At 43.6% G+C, this 18,795-nt stretch overlaps 1 protein-coding gene across 8 annotated transcripts in view; it reads left to right on the top strand.

Annotated features, from left to right (window-relative positions):
- The window catches only part of Csnk1g1 (casein kinase 1 gamma 1), a 129,989-nt gene that overhangs the window by 66,099 nt on the left and 45,095 nt on the right, over positions 1–18,795 (top strand). For all 8 annotated transcript variants that reach the window (XM_004662540.3, XM_004662541.2, XM_004662537.2 and 5 more), the window contains 2 exons: positions 4,531–4,682; positions 10,042–10,276. In XM_004662540.3, coding sequence (XP_004662597.1) covers positions 4,531–4,682; positions 10,042–10,276 — 387 coding nt within the window. The remainder of the gene's footprint in view (positions 1–4,530; positions 4,683–10,041; positions 10,277–18,795) is intronic.

The raw sequence follows: 18,795 nt of genomic DNA, 5'->3' as shown, positions 1-18,795 counted from the left end.
AGAAACTTTGAGCAGAAAGTCTTTTTTTTTTTTGTTTTTGAGGCAGGGTCTCATTCTGGCCCAGGCTGACCTGGAATTCACTATGTAGTCTCAGGGTGGCCTCGACCTCACAGTGATTCTCCTACCTCTGCCTCCTGAGTGCTGGGATTAAAGGCATGTGCCACCATGCCTGGAGTTGAAAGACTTTTAGCTAACCTGAAAATTATTCCCTTGAAAATATACTGAGGAGGCTAGGGAGATGGCTCAATCATTAAAGGACTTGCAAAACCTGATGGCCTGGGTTCAATTCCCCAGAACCCACATAAAACCAGATGCACAAAGTGGTGCATGTGTCTCACAGTGATCCTCCTACCTCTGCCTTCTGAGTGCTGGGATTAAAGGCGTGCGCCACCATGACTGGCCAAGATTTCTTGCCTTTTTTTTTTTTAATTAGACACATTGTAGATAAAGTTTTGGGATATTTTTAGGTTATGACCTATGTAATAGTTTTTTGTTGTTGTTGTTTTGTTACTTATTTATTTGCAATCAAAGAGAGAATAGACAGAGAGAGAATAGATGCACCAGGGCTTCCAGCTGCTGTACACAAACTCCAGACACATGAGCCACTTTATCCATATAGCTTTACATAAGTGCTAGGGAGTTGAACCTGAGTTGTTAAAGCCTATCTCTCCAGTCTGCTTTGTTTGTGTATGTTTGTGTGTGTGTGTGATTTTTCAAGGTAGGTTCTCACTCTAGTCTCAGGGCAGCCTCGAACTCATGGTGATCCTCCTACTTATGCCTCCCAAGTGGTGGGATTAAAGGCATGTACCATCACACCCAACCGCTTTGTGCCTTGTATGTAAAATGAAAAATGACTTCAAAACAACAACTAAAGAAAAGTATTTCTGATTCATTTCTGGTTGTTTTTTTGTTTGTTTTTTTTTTTTTAGATAGGGTCTTAATCTGGACCAGGCTGATCTAGAATTCACTATGTAGTCACAGGGTGGCCTTGAACTCAGGACGATCCTCTTACCTCTGTCTCCTGAGTGCTGGGATTACAGACGTGCGCCATCACTCCCAGCTCAGTTCTTTTTTTGTTTGTAGATAAAATAAAAACAACACAATTAGGAGCAGGGAATAGTATACTAGATGATAGAATCTAGGAATGGACAATTTAAAATACTCGTTCTTTTTTTAAATTTTATTCATTTTTTATTTATTTATTTGAGAGCAACAGACAGAGAGAGAAAGGCAGATAGAGAGAGAGAGAATGGGCATGCCAGGGCCTTCAGCCACTGTAAATGAACTCTAGACGCGTGCGCCCCCTTGTGCATCTGGCTAACGTGGGTCCTGGGGAATTGAGCCTCGAACCAGGGTCCTTAGACTTCACAGGCAAGCGCTTAACCGCTAAGTCATCTCTCCAGCCCAATACTCGTTCTTTTTGTCTCTAAGTACAATAAGATAGGCTAATGGGGCTGGAGGAGTGGCTTAGCGGTTAAGGCACTTGCCTGGAAAAACATAGGACCCAGGTTCGATTCTCCATGTCCCACATAAACCAGGTGCACATGGTGGCACATGCATCTGGAGTTAGTTTGCATGGCTAGAGACCCTATCACTCTCTATCTCTGTCTCTAATAAATAAATGAATAATTTTTTTTAAAAGATAGGTTAATGGATTATATGAAATAGATAATGGATTATATGAAGTAGGTGGAAAAACATAGACAATAGCAGTGAATCACATTAATTCCACATATACAAAAGACTTTCAGCTGGGTGTGGTGGCGGACAGACACCCTTAATCTCGGCACTTGGGAGTCTGAGGTAGGGGGATGCTGTGAGTCTGAGACTAGCCTGAGACTAGTTCCCTGTCAGCCTGGGCTAGAGCAAGACCCTACCTCGGGGAATAAAAAGAAAAAAATATTTCACCTATACACATAGAAGAGAATGGCAAAACGGAGACAATTTTATTCTTAATTTGGAGGGAAAGAGCTGGGGAGGTAGCTCAGTGGACAAAGTACTTTCCATGCAACGGTACCTGAGTTAGACCCCAGACTCCATGTGAAAAGCCAGCAGTGTGGTAGGCCTCTGTAATCTCAGTGCATCTACAGCAAGAAAGGAGGCAGAGAACAAAGTTTTAGGACTGGGGAGATGGCACAGTACTTAAAGACACTTGTTTACAAGGTCTGCTGGCCTGAGTTCTAGTCCCCAGTAGCCGCATAAAGCCACATACACAAAATGGCACATGTGTCTGGAGTTGGTTTGCATTGGCAAAAGGTCTTGGCATGCCCTATTCATTCATTCAGTCACCCTCCCACTCTCTCCTCTCTCTCCCTTACCAAGTAAATAATTTTTTTTAAACTTGGAGGGTGCATTGTGTATTTAGGTATAGACCATGATATACTTCAATGTATGGGATGGGAATGCTAGAAGAGATAATTTTTTAAATTTTATTTGTTTATTTGCAAACAGAGATAGACACAAGAGAGACAGAGAGAGAATGGGCACGCCAGGGCCTCCAGCTACTGCAAACTCTAGATGCATGTGCCTCTTGTACACCTGGCTTATGTGGACCCTGGGGAATTGAACCTGGGTCCTTTGGCATTGCAGGCCTTAACCACTAAACCATTTCTCCAGCTTGAGATAATTTTTTTTTTAAATGTTCAGGCAGGGCTGGAGAGATGGCTTAGAAATTAAGGTGCTAAGCTGGGTGTAGTGGCACATGCCTTTAATCCCAACACTTGGGAGGCAGAGGTAGGAGGATCTCCGAAAGTTTGAGGCCACCCTGAGACTACATAGTGAATTCCAGGTCAGCCTGAGCCAGAGTGAGACCCGACCTCAAAAAACCAAAAAAATAAAAATAAATAAAAAAAATAAAGAAATTAAGGTGCTTAAATGCAAAGCCAAAGGACCCAGGTTCAATTCTCCAGGACCCACATAAGCCACTTGCATAAAGTGTACATGTCTAGAGTTTGTTTGCAGTGGCTGAAGGCCCTGGCCTGCCCAGTGTCCAATCTCTCTCCCTCTCTCTCTCTACCTCTGTACCTCCTTCTTTCTCTCACATAAATAAATAAAAATTGCTGGGTGTGGTGGCACATGCCTTTAATCCCTGCACTTGGGAGGCAGAGGTAGGAGGATTGCTGTGAGTTCAAGGCTACCCTGAGACTCCATAGTGAATTCCAGGTCAGCCTGGGCTAGAGTGAGACCCTGCCTCGAAAAACCAAATAATAAATAAATAAATAAAAACTGAAAAATTTGAGCCGAGCACGGTGGCGCACACCTTTAATCCCAGCACTTGGGAAGCAGAGGTAGGAGGATCTCCATGAGTTTAAGGCCACCCTGAGACTACATAGTGAATTCCAGGTCAGCCTGAGCTAGAGCAAGACCCTACCTTGAAATCCCTCCTCCCCCCCCCAAAAAAAAAAATTGAAAAAAAGTTTCAGGCTGGTGAAATGGCTCAGTGTTTCAGGTGCTTTCCTGCAAAGCCTAAGGAACCAGATTTGAATCCCCAGTACCCACATAAGCCAGATGCACAAGGTGGTGGGTGCATGGGTCTGCAGTTTGTTTGCAGTGGCTAGAGACCATAGTGTGCCCCTTCTCCTCATCATTAGTAAATATGTTTTGTTTGTTTGTTTTCTTTTTGAAGTAACACACAGTTACTTGAACTCACAGCGATTCTCCTACCTCTGCCTCCCAAGTACTGGGATTAAAGGTATGCACCACCACACTTGGCAAATAGAAGTATTTAAAATTTTTTTTTCTCTTGTTTCTTAAGTGTCTACTGCTTTTGTGGTGCTATTTAATAAGTGTACCTCATTTATAATTCTCTTTGAGAAGTAAACTCATTCACACGTTGCCACTTACGTGAGAAAATCTAGATTTTTAGTTTCATGTAGCTATGAATTTCCAAGTTGGGGAAAGCCCAGCCTTTTAGGTTTTTGAGTCCTCCTTTCCTTTTGTAATTACAAATGGTAAATGTCTGGACTTCTGGCTGATAGAAAACAAAGTAAGTGCTCCCTGTAAGAAGAGAACCATTGTGCTAGGCTAGGGCCAGGCTGCACCCTCTTTGACCTCACCCTTTGACCTCTCCAGTCTGAACTCTCCAGGGGCAGCAGTTGCTAACAGCTCCATGTGGCTTTGGCAGTAAGCTTAGGGAGTGCTGATAAACCAGCTGATGGAACATCTGTCACTCTGGCTTTTGAGCTCAGATCATCCTTTGAACCTTGTATATTGTACTTTCAGGCATCTTTTGGGAAGAATAGTTTACACCCCTATCCAGTAACAGATGAGGAACTATTTTATGTAGTAGTAGAAGTGCCTTTGGCACTCTGGTATTAAATAACTGCCTATTTGAACATATTATGCTATGACTTTTTCGCCCATTAATAGTTCCCACTGAAGCTATTGTACTGAATTTAACTTTTCCAGGAGGGACTGTAAAAGGAAATCCCAATCTCACAGATTGTGTTTTCTCTCTTAGTTATTGCTAATGTAGTTGTCTTCTATTGTGGTTTTTGTGTTCTCATTCTGTACCATTTCCCCTCCTTTCAGGTGAAGGTCTCCCACAGGTGTATTACTTTGGACCATGTGGGAAGTACAATGCCATGGTACTGGAGCTCCTTGGCCCTAGCTTGGAGGACTTGTTTGACCTTTGTGACCGAACGTTTACTTTGAAGACAGTGTTAATGATAGCCATCCAGTTGGTAAGTTGGTGTTGCCATTCCAGAAGATAGGCAGATCCCCCACACACACCTCCTTGTGGGCCTTTGGTAACTTAGTAACAATAGTGATACCTAATGACTTAGTACTTACAGGTGAATGGCATTCTTGGAGGATCTGGCCAACTTCTCAGAGAACTTCTGGAAGTACTTTTTTTTTTTTTTTTTAAAGATTTTTATTTATTTATTTGAGAGAGAAAGAGGCAGATAGAGAGCCAAAGAGAGAATGGGCGTGCCAGGTCTCTAGCCACTGCAAACGAACTCCAGACGCGTACAACCCTTTGTGCATCTGGCTAACGTGGGTCCTGGGGAATCGAGCCTCGAACCAGGGTCCTTAGGCTTCATAGGCAAGCGCTCAACAGCTACGCCATCTCTCCAGTCCTGGAAGTACTTTTTTAAAACTTTTTTTTTGATAGAAAGAAGGAGGCAGATAGAAAGAGAATGAGCATGCCAGGGCCTCTAGCCAGTGCAAATAAACTCCAGATGCAGGCGCCCCTGTGCATCTGCCTTATGTAGGTCCTGGGGAATCCATCCAGAGTCTATAGGGTTCATAGGCAAGCACCTTAACCACTAAGCCATCTCCCATCCCTGGAAGTGCTTCTTAAGCTGTTGACAGTGCCTGATTTGGCTTCAAAAGCTCTTGACCCCCAAGGTATATAATATACTAGAGAAATAAGGCAAGTTCTTGGTCACACAAGGTTGAATGAGGGTTTAAAAAGGGTTAATTGGCCAGGTTGTGGTGGCTCACACCTTTGATTCCAGCACTCAGGAGGCAGAGGTAGGAGGATCACTGAGAGTTCATCACTGAGACTACATAGTGAACTCCAGGTCAGCCTGGGCTAGAGGGAGACTCTATCTTAAAAAACGAGCCAACCAAACAAACAAAGTAAAATAAAATAAGAAGGGTTAGCTGAGTGGGTTGTGATGGCATATGCCTTTAATCCCAGCAGCTGGGAGACAGGCAGGAGGATAACCATGAGTTCAAGGCTACCCTGAGACTACATAGTGAATTCCATGTCAGCCTAGGCTAGAGTGAAACCCTACCTCGGGTGGGGGGGGGGATTTGCACCTTAGAGCAATACCATTAACTGAGGTGGAAGCAGATAAATAGATAAATATACATTAGGGAGAAAGGGATTAGGTGAGGCTGTAAAAATTCAAGTAATTTCTTAATGTTTTATTTATAGCTTTTAGACACATAGCTAGAAGGTTTTATTGTGTCCTCTCATGTCATGGTCACAAATTAGAGAAAATTGAGGATGCAACCTGTAAAGCTCTATGAGCTCTCTCCCCATCTTCCTCTTCCCTTCTCTCTCCAGGCCTGAGATTCTGGAGATTTCTGAGAGAGTTTTTCTCCTCCCTCCTTCCTCCTGTGCTGAGACTTGGGTCTGGGATCTGAGAATCCCTACATACTGTTGTGATTGAGTAAGCCTTTCTGCTCCTGAGCTGTGGAAAAACACCTTCTTCCATCCCACTACCTGTTGACTCAAAGTCTTACCTCCCCAAGACATTTCAACAGGGGTCCAGCCATCCTGGCTACTAGGCTCCAATCAATCCTGTTCCCCAGCACCTCCTTTCCTTCCTTTCCCCAAAGGGCTTAAAAACCTTTCTCTTGGGCTAGGGAGATAGCTCAGCTGTCAGAGACTTACTTACAAGCCTGCCAGCAGGGGTTGATTCCCCAGCGCCCATGTGGAGTCTGGGTACATACAGGTAGACCCAGTCTCTCCCTCCCTCTCCCCACTTCTCTCTTTCTCTCTCTCTCACACACGTGCCAATAAAGGAATGACTGAGTAGAAATGTTCTTTCCTTATTTGGAGTCTCCTACTTTGGTCTGCTCCTTTCTTCTTTGCTCCTGGTTTTCAGTTCCTTTCCTTCCTGTTCCAAACCTGCCACACACTCACTTAGTGGTAAATAAAACCCTGGGTCCAAGAAACTATCTGTTTCAGAGTCCTCTGTTAAAACCCCAAACCTGACACAACCCCCATACTAAACCTCACTTAAAGTTGTCTGGGACTTGGGGAGGTGGCTCAGCTATTAACGGCACCTGATTGCAAAGCCTGCCTGCTGGGGTTCATTACCCATATACTCACACTTAAGTGGCTCAAGTTCATTCAGCAGCAGTGGGAGACGCTGGCATGCTTATACTCACTCTTTTATTCAAATTAAAAAAAAAAAACAAACCACAAAACTGGGCATGGTGGTTGCACACGCCTTTAATCCTAGCACTTGGGAGGCAGAGGTAGGAGAATCACCTTGAGTTTGAGGCCACCCTGAGATTACATACTGAATTCCAGGTCAGTCTGGGCTAGAGTGAGACCTTCCCTCAAAAAACAAAATCAACAACAACAGAAAACCCCCCAAATTTGTACCAATACCAGCTGTAGCCAAATTATACACAGACACCAGGTTAAGAAGTTGTAACCAGCTGGGCGTAGTGGCGCACGCCTTTAATCCCAGCACTCAGGAGGCAGAGGTAGGAGGATCGCTGTGAGTTTGAGGCCACCCTGAGACTACATAGTGAATTCCAGGTCACCCTGGGCTGCAGCAAGACCCTACCTTGAACAACAAAAACAAAAAATTGCAACCATTCCTCAGACTCTCATGAGAAGTATTCAGATGTGTCATTTTGTTTTGCTCTGTTTATCTGCAAGTTGAAAGAGAATGAAAAAGGGTTAGCTAGGACCTCTTGCCAGTGCAAACAGAACCGCAGATAGATGCATGTGCTGTTTTGTGCATCTGGCTTTATATACATTTTCTTATTTAAGAGAGAGCGAAAGAGGCAGATAGAGAAAGAGAGAATGTATGTACCAGGACCTTCAGCCACTGCAAACAAACTACAGACACTTGTGCCACCTTGTACATCTGGCTTACATGGGTCCTTTGGCTTTACAGGCAACTGCCTTCACCACTGCGTCATCTCTCCAGCCTGCATCTGACTTTATATGGGTACTAGGAAATCAGACACCAGCTGTCAGACTTGGCAATCAGTGCCTTTAACCGCTGAGTCTTCTCTGTGCCTAGATAGTTTTGTCTGATATTTTGGAAGAGGGGGTTGAAAGTTTTTTGAGATCAGGCTGGGTTCATATTGGAGATCCTCTTGCCTAACCCTCCTGAGTGCTAGGAGTCTGGTGGGCCTCTACGTACTGCAAATGAATTCCAAATGCTTGTGCCATTTTCTGCATCTGACTTTATGTGGGTACTGGGGAATCAAACCTGGGTTGTTAGGCTTTGTAGGCAAGTACCTTAACCAGTATGCCATTTCTTCAGTCCTGACACTCACTGCATGTAGTTCTAAGAGTGGAAAATGGTGCCAGGCGTGGTGGCGCATGCCTTTAATCCCAGCACTTGGGAGGCAGAAGTAGGAGGATCACCGTGAGCTTCAGGTCACCCTGAGAATACAGTGAATTCCAGGACAGCCTGGGCTACAGTGAACCCCTACCTCGAAAAACCAGAAAAAAAGAGTGGAGAATGGAAAGAGAGCCTGTTGTTGGCCTACAACTGTACAATGCCAGCCCTGGCTAGAATGTTGCTGTGAGGAGGGGAAATCTGCAGAGAGAGGGCATCTGAATCATAGGAGAAGCAGTAAAGGAAAGTGGCCTGGTTTAGGATGAGAAGGGAGAAGAAGGGACGTGGGGGTGTTCCTGAGTGGCGCAGAGTTCCTGTAGGTTCAGTGACCCCACAGCAAGTTGGAGGTCCAGTGGAGGGTCGGGTAGGTTGGCTGTGGTTACACATGCTGTAGGCCATAGGAAGGAATGGTGGTGAAGAGGGAGAGAGGTGCACTTGTGGGCAGTGAGCTCTGTTGTAGTGGGGTGGAGGGGTTAAAGAGCAGAGAGTAAGGTTACTGGCAGCAGGGCACTGATGTCCTGCCGGGTATTGTGGGTTGGCCAGTGTGTGGGAGCTGGCTAATGGGAGGTGCTGGCTCTAGGAGCCAGGTTGTCTAGGTTCCTGTGGAGAAAAGGCCCTTTCAAGGAATAATCCAATTTCAGAGTTGGGAGGAGGAGGAGGAGCTCTGAGACTGTCACCCAGCCTTCAGATAAATCTTTATTGAGGTGATGATGGTCTTGCCCAAAATCCACTAAACATTTGGAAGACCTTGAACATTAACTTTGACCTTTAAGTTCAAGGTTCAGGTACCTAAGCTTCCCTTCCCTCTCCTCTCTTCCTCTCCCCTCTCTTCTTCCCCTTCCTTTCCCCTCCCTTTCCCCTCCCTTTCCTTCCCCCCTCCCCTCCTCTTTCCCCCTCTTCTCTTTTTTTTTTTCAAGGTAGGTCTTCTCTAGCCCAGGCTGACCTGGTAAATTTTTGCCTCCCGAGTGCTGGGATTAAAGGTGTGCACCACCACACCCAGCTTAAATTTCCCTTTCTATACTAACTAGAAAAGTTTGGTAGGTGAAACATTTAATAAAATTTGAAATAATGTTATTATTTTGAATTATAATTAGCTATAACATGAAAACTGAATTCCCATCTATTGCTGGGTAGCTAGGTAATATCAATCACACATTAACTTCTGTGAGCTTCACTTTTCTTATTTCTGCAACACTGAGAGCTGGGTTGGGAAGGATAGGAGAGTGAAAGTATGGAGAGGAGATAAATGGCATTAGCTTGCTTGTGTCCTACTTGGGAGCATCCTTTCAGGGTGATGTGGAATTGGCCCCTGTTTCCTGGCTTTGGTTCCTTATGACCTAGTTGGAAGCATCCTTTTTCTCAGATGGTTACTTTATTTAAAACATCATGTAACATAAAATAACATATCCTGTTCATCATTTGCTGTGGGTTCCAGGTCACCCTGAGACTACATTGTGAATTCCAGAGCTAGGTACTACCTTGAAATTAAAAAAAAAAAAAAATGATGAGTTGTGTTTGATTTTAGTAATTAAAACATTATGCTGGGCTGGAGAGATGGCTTAGCGGTTAAGCGCTTGCCTGTGAAGCCTAAGGACCCGGGTTCGAGGCTCGGTTCCCCAGGTCCCACGTTAGCCAGATGCACAAGGGGGCACATGCGTCTGGAGTTCGTTTGCAGAGGCTGGAAGCCCTGGCGCGCCCATTCTCTCTCCCTCTATCTTTCTCCCTGTGCCTGTCGCTCTCAAATAAATAAATAAATAAATAAATAAATAATTAATTAATTAATTAATTAAAAAAAATTATACTAAGCCCAGCACTGTGATGCATCTGTAGTGTCAAGCTACTTGGGAAACTGAGGTGGGAAGGTTATTTGAGCCCAAAAGTTCAAGGCCATTTTAGGCAACATACTGAGGTAAAAAAACAGAAGAAAAAATAAGGAAAGTATTTTTTTTCCATTAACATACTTATTTACAGTATTCTACCATCTGTTTTTCTCTCTTAGCTTTCTCGAATGGAATATGTACACTCAAAGAACCTTATCTACCGAGATGTCAAACCAGAGAACTTCTTGATTGGCCGACAAGGCAATAAGAAAGAGCATGTTATACACATTATAGACTTTGGACTGGCTAAGGAATACATTGATCCTGAAACCAAAAAACACATACCCTATAGAGAGCATAAAAGCTTAACTGGAACTGCAAGATACATGTCCATCAACACACATCTTGGTAAAGGTGTGTTGTGTTTTCTGTTTCATCAGAGGGCAAGGCATTTGAACAGCTTTCCATTCCATAACACTTATCCCCATTGTCATTACAATTTGTGCTGTTTGTTGCTTCACAAAGTAAGGTAAGTGGTTTTTGTATTGAGAGGTTGAGGTGGTAAGTTAATCTTCCCAAAGCTTATCCATAAAATGAAAGTGATGCTTTAGAAAGAATTTTTAAAGTTTTTAAAAATGTGTTCATTTACTCACGCTCACATGCATTTGTGTGCACACACCTAGGGCCTCTTGTCACTGAAAATAGACAGATGCTTGTGCCACTTTTTGTGTCTGACTCATATAGGTGACTTAGGAAATGAGCCCAGGCCAGCAGGCTTTGTTAGCAAGCCCTTTAACCACTGAGCCATCTTCCCAGCCCTCAGAGAGATTTTAAGGGTAAAATAAGTATCGCATATGTAAATACATCATTCCTATCTTAATTTTATTTTTGTTGATATGATAGAATATCTTAAGATGGATGATTTATAAGAAAATAGACTTATTTATTTCATGGTTCCAGAAGCAAGGATGTACAAAATGAGGTGACTTCATGTGGCAGAGGTCTCATGCTGCATCATGACGTGACGTGATGTGATGTGGCAGAAGGACATGTCAGAGTTATGCAGAGGAGTCATGTATGGAAAAGAGAGGAGACAGGCTGGAGAGATGGCTTAGCGGTTAAGCGCTTGCCTGTGAAGCCTAAGGACCCCGGTTCGAGGCTCGGTTCCCCAGGTCCCACGTTAGCCAGATGCACAAGGGGGAGCATGCATCTGGAGTTCGTTTGCAGTGGCTGGAGGCCCTGGTGCACCCATTCTCTCTCTCTCCCTCTATCTGTCTTTCTCTCTATGTCTGTCGCTCTCAAATAAATAAATAAAAAATGAACAAAAAAATTTAAAAAAATATTTAAAAAAAAAGAAAATGGAGGAGACAAAGGGAGGGCAGGCACTGTACAGCACTGCCTGTTTTCAGGAGAAGCAATCCATTTCCACAAGATAAGTTCAGTTTTTAACATTTATTTTAATTTATTTATAAGAGAGAGAGGGAGAATGGGTGCACCAGGGCCTCCAGCCACCTGCAAATGAACTGTAGATGCATGCGGCCACAATGTGCATCTGGCTTATGTGGGACCTGGAGAATCAAACCTGGGACCTTAGACTTTGCAGACAAGCACCTTAACTGCTAAGCCATCTCAAAGTAATTCAGTTTTCATAAGAGAAAGAATATTCTGTCTTAAGCCCCTACCTCCTCACACCACCACAATGGCAACCAAGTTTCAACATGAGTTTTGGCACTGGCAAGTCACTTCTAAACCATAGCACTGCCTAGCACAGGTCTTCTGCATGATTCTCAGTGTCTCCATTATGCCATGACGTGTTCCTTTTTACAAGGAGACATTGTCTGATAGAAAAATTGTAGTGTTTTTATTAAACTGACATAGTCTAGAGATGATTGTTCTCTCTGCTTCCTGAGCTCATGTTCTATTATTTTATTATGATTATTATTTATTTGTGAAGAGAAAGAAAGAAAGAGAGAATGGGCAAGCCAGGGCCTCTTGTCTCTGTAAGCGGACTCCAGATGCCTGTGCCATTTTGTGCATCTGGCTTTATGTGGGTACTGGGGAATTAAACCTGGTCTGTTAGGCTTTGCAAACCAGCACTGTAACTGCAGAGCCATGTCCCTAGCCCAGTGTTCTAACTACTATTCTCAGGATAGTCAAGAACACAAAAGGGATGGCATGTACTTATAGTCGTATAAGGTGGTGTAGTGGTTAAGAAAAGGCGTGTATACAAACCTTGGTTTTCACTTAGTAACTGGTTTTGGTGCAGGAACTTTGTTCCCAAGAATTTGGTTATCTCATGTATAAATTAGGTATATTTCCTGTCACATAAAAAGAGTTCTGTGGCAGGATGTATATAAGATGTTTAGTATCTCATGGCAGAGCCACTCCATATGGTAGTCATCCTTTTTATTCAAAAAGATGTTTGGAGCCAGGTGTGGTGGTGCATCCCTTTAATCCCAGCACTTAGGAGGCAGAGGTAGGATCACCATGAGTCCAAGGCCACCCTGAGACTACCTAGTGAATTCCAGGTCAGCCTGGGCTAGAGTGAGACCCTACCTTGACAAACCAAAAAAAAAAAAAAAAAAAATCTATGTTTGGTCAGGTAAGGCGGCACATACCTTTAATCTCACTTAGGAGGCAGAGGTAGGATGATTGCTATGAGTTTGAGGCTACCCTAAGACTACCTAGTGGACTAGAGTGAAACCCTACCTCAAAAAGAAAAAAAAAGGGCTGGAGAGATGGTTTAGCGGTTAAACGCCTGCCTGTGAAGCCAAAGGACCCCGGTTCGAGGCTCGGTTCCCCAGGTCCCACGTTAGCCAGATGCACAAGGGGGCGCACGCATCTGGAGTTTGTTTGCAGAGGCTGGAAGCCCTGGCGCACCCATTCTCTCTCTCTCCCTCTATCTGTCTTTCTCTCTGTGTCTGTCGCTCTCAAATAAATAAATTAAAAATTTAAAAGAAAAAAAAAGATGTGTTTGTAGCCCAAGCTGGCCTTGAATTTGTGATTTTCCTCCTTGAGTGTTGGGATTAAAGGTGTGCCCTGCCCCTTCTGCCCAAAAAGATAGGTTTCAAGCATCTCATCTGTATCAGATAGGTCCTCCCTTCATCTCTGAATACTGCCATTTGTGCTACAACTTTGAGTTTATTTCCATAGCTCTTCAGGTCTAATCCAACCTGTCACTAAATTTTTGTTCTCTTTATATTTCAGAGAATACTTACAGCTATAAGCCATTGCCCTTTAAACTGTCTTAAGCATCATACCACAAAAGTTTCCATAGGAACCTATGTTAATATTTTCTCTGTGTGGGTACACTCAAGGCCACAACATGCATGTGGAGGTCAGAGAACAACCTGGGGGTCAGTCCTTCCCTTCTGCCTGTTTGAGACAGGGTTCTTGTTGGCCACTGAGTATGTCAGGTTAGCTGGTCCACATGCTTCAAGATTATCCTGCTCTGCTTCCCATCTCACCAACAGGCATGTGCAGGGATTACAAAGCCATGCACTACTGATCTAGCTTTCCATAGGTTCTGGAGACTAAACTCTGGTTTCCACACGTGGCTCAGCAGCCCTTTTATTCACTGACCCTTACCTGCCCACATATTACTGAATTTTCGGTGTATGCCATCCTATAAATTAGAATTAGCAGAAAAAAACACTGGGAAATACACTGTCAAATGATTTGGAGAGCATTTTGTTCATTTTGTAATGGAAGAGGGCAGGGGGAAAAGCTTCCTACCTGACATTACCACATCAGATGAGCCACCTTTCATTGGTTGAAACAGCCCAAATTACATCATTTATGGTTAAGATTAGGACGAGAACAGAGCAATATATTACCCTTACCTTTATTAGCTTAAAATAAGAGGATTATGTGTGCCAAACACATCTTTCTGATTGATTGAAAGCAAACCTTGATAGTGTGGAAGAATTTTGTGTCTTACTAGTTTCACTGGTATTGAAACTTTTCTTCTTTGAAAATAAAAGTATCCTTCATTGAAAAGCGAGAAGGGGGCTGGAGAGATGGCTTAGCATTTTCGGCACTTGCCTACAAAGCCAAAGGACACAGGTACAGTTCCCCAGGACCCACGTGAGCCAGATGGATAAGGTAGTGAATATGTCTGGGGTTTGAAGTGGTTGGAAGCCTTGGCACCCCCATCTCTCTCTCACCCTGTGTCTTTCTCTTTTTCAAATAAACAAATATAAATTTTTTTTTTTGAAAGTGAGAAGGAGCCAGGTGTGGTGGCAATCCCAGCACTTGGGAGGCAGAGGTAGGAGGGTCACTGAGTTCAAGGCCACCCTGAGACTACGTAATGAATTCCATGTCAGCCTGGGCTAGAGGGAGACCCTACCTCTGAAAAACAAAAATGCAGTACACATTGGTTCTCATGCTATTTTCTTAAGCCCAATTGTTTGTCATTATTTTAGAGTTTATTTCGTGTGTGTGTGTGTGTGTGTGTGTGTGTGTGTGTATTTGTTTTGAGGTAGGGTCTCCCTCTAGCTCATGCTGACCTGGAATTCACTCTGTAGCCTCAGGGTGGCCTCCAACTCACAGTGATCCTCCTACCTCTGCCTCCCAAGTGCTGGCTTTAAAGGCGTGCGCCACCATGCCTGGCTTTAGATTTTCTTTTTAGTTTGCTTTTGCTTTTGTGTTTTGAGGCGGTGTCTTTTCCAGTCCAGGTAGGTTGTTCTTGAGCTTACTTTGTATCCCAACTCAGGTGATCTCAGTCTCTTGGGTGCAGAGATTATAGGTATAAACTACCACACCTGGTTCATATCAGAATTTGAGGGTTCGAAATTATTTTTTAAGTTACCTAAATTGAGCCAGGCATAATGGTATATACCTTTAATCCCACCACTCAAGAGGCTGAAATAGGAGGATCACTTTGAGTTCAAGGCCAAACTGGGCTATGAAGTGAGTTCTAAGTTAGCTTGGGCTACAGTGAGACCCTACCTCACCAAAAGAAAAAGAAAGAAAGAAAGAAATTGGGCTGGAGAGATCACTTAGTGATTAAGGCACTTGCTTGCAAAGCCAAAATCCCAGGTTCAATTCCCTAGGACCCACGTAATCCAGCTGCACAAGGAGGTGCACATGTCTGGAGTTCCTTTGCAGTGGATAGAGGCCCTGGACTGCCCATTCTCTATTTCTCTCTCAAATTAAAAAATGTATATATAGATTTAAGAAATTATCTAAGTTGACAACTTTATTTTCAGATAGGCATCACAGGCTCCAGAATAAGTGATTTAGCCATTCTTAATTTCACTGGATTTAATTAATGGAAAGTATAAGTCAAGACCTACTATGCTGAAAAGCTACTTACTTATTTCTGATGTGTTGCAGTCAGGTCCGCATTGCTGGTAGAAATCACCCAACCAAGAGCAGCTTGTGGTAAAAAGGTTTATTTTGGCTTATAGGCTCGAGGGGGAAGCTCCACAATGGCAGGGGAAAACGGTGGCATGAGCAGAGGGTGGACATCACCCCCTGGCCAACATAAGGCGGACAATAGGAACAGGAGAGTGTGCCAAACACTGGCAAGGGGACACTGGCTATAACACCTATAAGCCTGCCCCCAACAAAACACTACCCCCCCCAGGAGGCGTTAATTCCCAAATCTCCATCATCTGGGAACCTAGCATTCAGAACACCTGAGTTATGGGGGACACCTGAATCAAACCACCACATGGTGAAATTGAAATGCTTTTTTTTTTTTTCCTCTTTGAGGTAGGGTCTCACTCTACCGCAGGCTGTCCTGGAATTCACTGTGTAGTCTCAAGGTGACCTCGAACTCACAGCGATCCTCCTCCCTCTGCTGGGATTACAGGCATGTGCCACTGTATCTAGTCAAATGATTTTAAAGCTGTGGAGAGTTTGCCCTCTAGTGTTCAACTAATTCAAATTCAACCACTTACGTAGTAAATTTTTGTTGCAGAAAGTGGATGTAAAAATGGCAAGGTGATGAGTATATGTAATAGTGTGTGAGAAAGTGAAGAGAGGTTTCTCTGTGTGCTCTGCATTGTGATGATACAGAAATTTTGGGTTCTTTGTACACGAATGCACCAGTAATTTTGTGTGTTCCCAGATCCTTGTCCTATGAATTTGAATAATGAAATCCATGGACCCGAGGATCAAGTTCAGAAAGATTTTATTACAGTTTAAAGCGTTAGTAAGACGAAGAAAACAAGGTGGAGCTCTTACCCTGGGAGGCAAGAGGGCATTCGAGAAGCCTTGTGAGGGAAGAAGGCAGAGCTCTTGCCCAGAGAGGCAAGGGGGTTTGAGAAGACGCAGATGTGGGTTTTTAGTGGAGAGTGGCTGTATGACGAGGACCAGGCCCACAGGTTGCTATGGACAAAGACCAAATTTTACAGCTTTGCCAGTCATCGTAGGTAAGGGTCAGAGTTTCTGTCCTCTAGGAAGGGTGCAGTCTTAATCTATAAATCTTTCCCGGACAGAGTAACATCCAGGTTTCTGCAAGCTTAGTGACATTTCCTGCTTTTAGTCAAGAAATACAAAACCATTACTATTGAGGTTCTGTTACCCTGACTGCCTAGCCAGTATTGGTCTCCTAATAGTGAGTTGCCTTACCTCACATACTCTGATTTTCATTTGTGTTAAAAAACTTTGTCCAATTTTGCTTTCAATTGTGGTTAATTTTTTTTTCCAAGCTAGAACCAAGCCATGTAGAAAAAGCATCTGATAATCTTGCTGTTTTATTCTTTTGGTGTTTTCTTTCCTTTTTGGTGCCGAACATTTTAAATTCAGAGCTTTGTGAATCCTAAGCAGGCCCTGCACTACAGAGCTATAGAGGAGTCATGGATGCTTCCTCTTTCCATTAGTGACCACTTTTTATTATTATTATTGACAACTTCCACAATTGTAAACAATATCCCATGGTAATTCCCACCCTCCCCCCACTTTCCCCTTTGAAACTTCACTCTTTGTCATATCCCCTCCTCTCAATCATTCTTTTATTTTGATGTCATGATCTTTTCCTCCTCTTACTATTTTTTATTTATAAGAGAGAGAGAGAGAGAATGGGTGCGCCAGTGCCTCTAGCCACTGCATTTGAACTCCAGACACATGTGCCCCTTGTGCATCTGGCTTACCTGGGTCCTGGGGAATTGAACTCAGGTCTTTAGGCTTCGCAGGAAAATGCTGTAACTGCTAAGGTCTTGTGTAGGTAGTGTCAGGCTCTGTGAGGTCATGGATATCAAGGCCATTCTGTGTCTAGAGGAGCACTTTATAAAGAATCGTACCCTTCTTTGGCTCTTATATTCTTTTTGCTACCTCTTCTGCAATTGAACCTGAGCCTTGGAAGGTGTGTGGCCACCTTTTCAAACCCCCTCTTTTAGCTGGGCCTGATAGCCTGTGCCTGTCATCCCAGCATTCAGGAGGCAGAGGCAGGAGGTTAATCACAAGTTAGTGACCCTCCTGGGCTATGTAGTGAGTTCCAGGCCAGACTGGGCTAAAGGGTGAGACCCTTGTCATTAAAAATAACAAAAAGCGGGGCTGGAGAGATGGCTTAGCGGTTAAGTGCTTGCTTGTGAAGCCTAAGGACCCCAGCTCGAGGCTTGGTTCCCCAGGACCCACATTAGCCAGATGCACAAGGGTACGCACGCATCTGGAGTTCATTTGCAGTGGCTGGAAGCCCTGGCGCACCCGTTCTCAATCTCTCTCTCAATCTCTGTCTCTTTCTCTCTCTGTCACTCTCAAATAAATAAATAAATAATGTACAAAAAAAATTTTAAATAACAAAAAGGAGCCTGAGGAACGGCTCAGTAGTTAAAGGTGCTTGCTAGCAAAGCCTAACAACCCAGGTTCGATTTCCCAATACCCATGTTAAGTCAAATCTCAAATTGGTGTATACATCTAGAGTTCATTTGCAGCAGCTGGAGACCCTGGTATGCCCATTTTTCTCTGTCTCTTCTTCCTATCTCTCTCTCTCTCTCTGCTTGCAAATAAATAAAAATATTTAAATTTTTAAAAATATGCTGGGCATGGTGGCACATGCCTTTAATCCCAGCACTTGGGAGGCAGAGGCAGGAGGATTACCATGAGTTTGAGGCTACCCTGAGACTACGTAGTGAATTCTAGGTCAGTCTGACTTACAGTGAGACCCTACTTCAAAAAAAAATTAATATTTTATTTTTTTTTTTCTCAATTTTTTTTAAAATTTATTTATTTGAGAGCAACAGACACAGAGAGAAAGACAGATAGAGGGAGAAAGAGAGAATGGGCGTGCCAGGGCTTCCAGCCTCTGCAAATGAACTCCAGATGCGTGCGCCCCCTTGTGCATCTGGCTAATGTGGGACCTGGGGAACCGAGCCTCGAACCGGGGTCCTTAGGCTTCACAGGCAAGCGCTTAACTGCTAAGCCATCTCTCCAGCCCTTTTTCTCAATTTTTATTAACATTTTCCTTGATTATAAAAAATATCCCATGGTAATACCCTTCCTCCCCCTCCTGCACTTTACCCGAAATATTTTATTTATTTGAAAGGCAGAGAGAGAAAATGGCCATGCCAGGACCTCCAGCTACCACAATAAAACTCCACATACATGTGCCACATTGTGCATCTGGCTTACGTATTGGGAATCAAACCTGGGTCCTTAGGCATCACAGGAAAGCACCTTAACTGATAAGCCATCTCCCCAGCCCTAATTTAAAAAAAAAAAATTGACTTGGGCTTGTGGCTAGAGCTGAGATGATAGAGTATTTGCTTAGCATACACAGAGCCCTGGCATCATATAAAAAACTGGGCATGCGGGGTTGGAGAGATGGCTTAGTGGTTGAGACACTTGGCTATAAAGCTTAAGAACCCCTGTTCAATTCCCTAGTACTTAAAAAAAAAAAAAAAAAAAAAGTAAGCTGCCACGGTGGCACATGCCTTTAATATCAGCACTCAGGAGGCAGAGGTAAGAGGATCAATGTGAGTTTGAGG

The sequence above is a fragment of the Jaculus jaculus genome, chromosome 10, assembly GCF_020740685.1.
Source record: "Jaculus jaculus isolate mJacJac1 chromosome 10, mJacJac1.mat.Y.cur, whole genome shotgun sequence".
In the NCBI taxonomy this organism is placed as follows: domain Eukaryota; kingdom Metazoa; phylum Chordata; class Mammalia; order Rodentia; family Dipodidae; genus Jaculus; species Jaculus jaculus.
The sequence above is the reverse complement of the archived record's forward strand: the minus strand, read 5'-3'. Positions and strand labels throughout refer to the sequence as shown.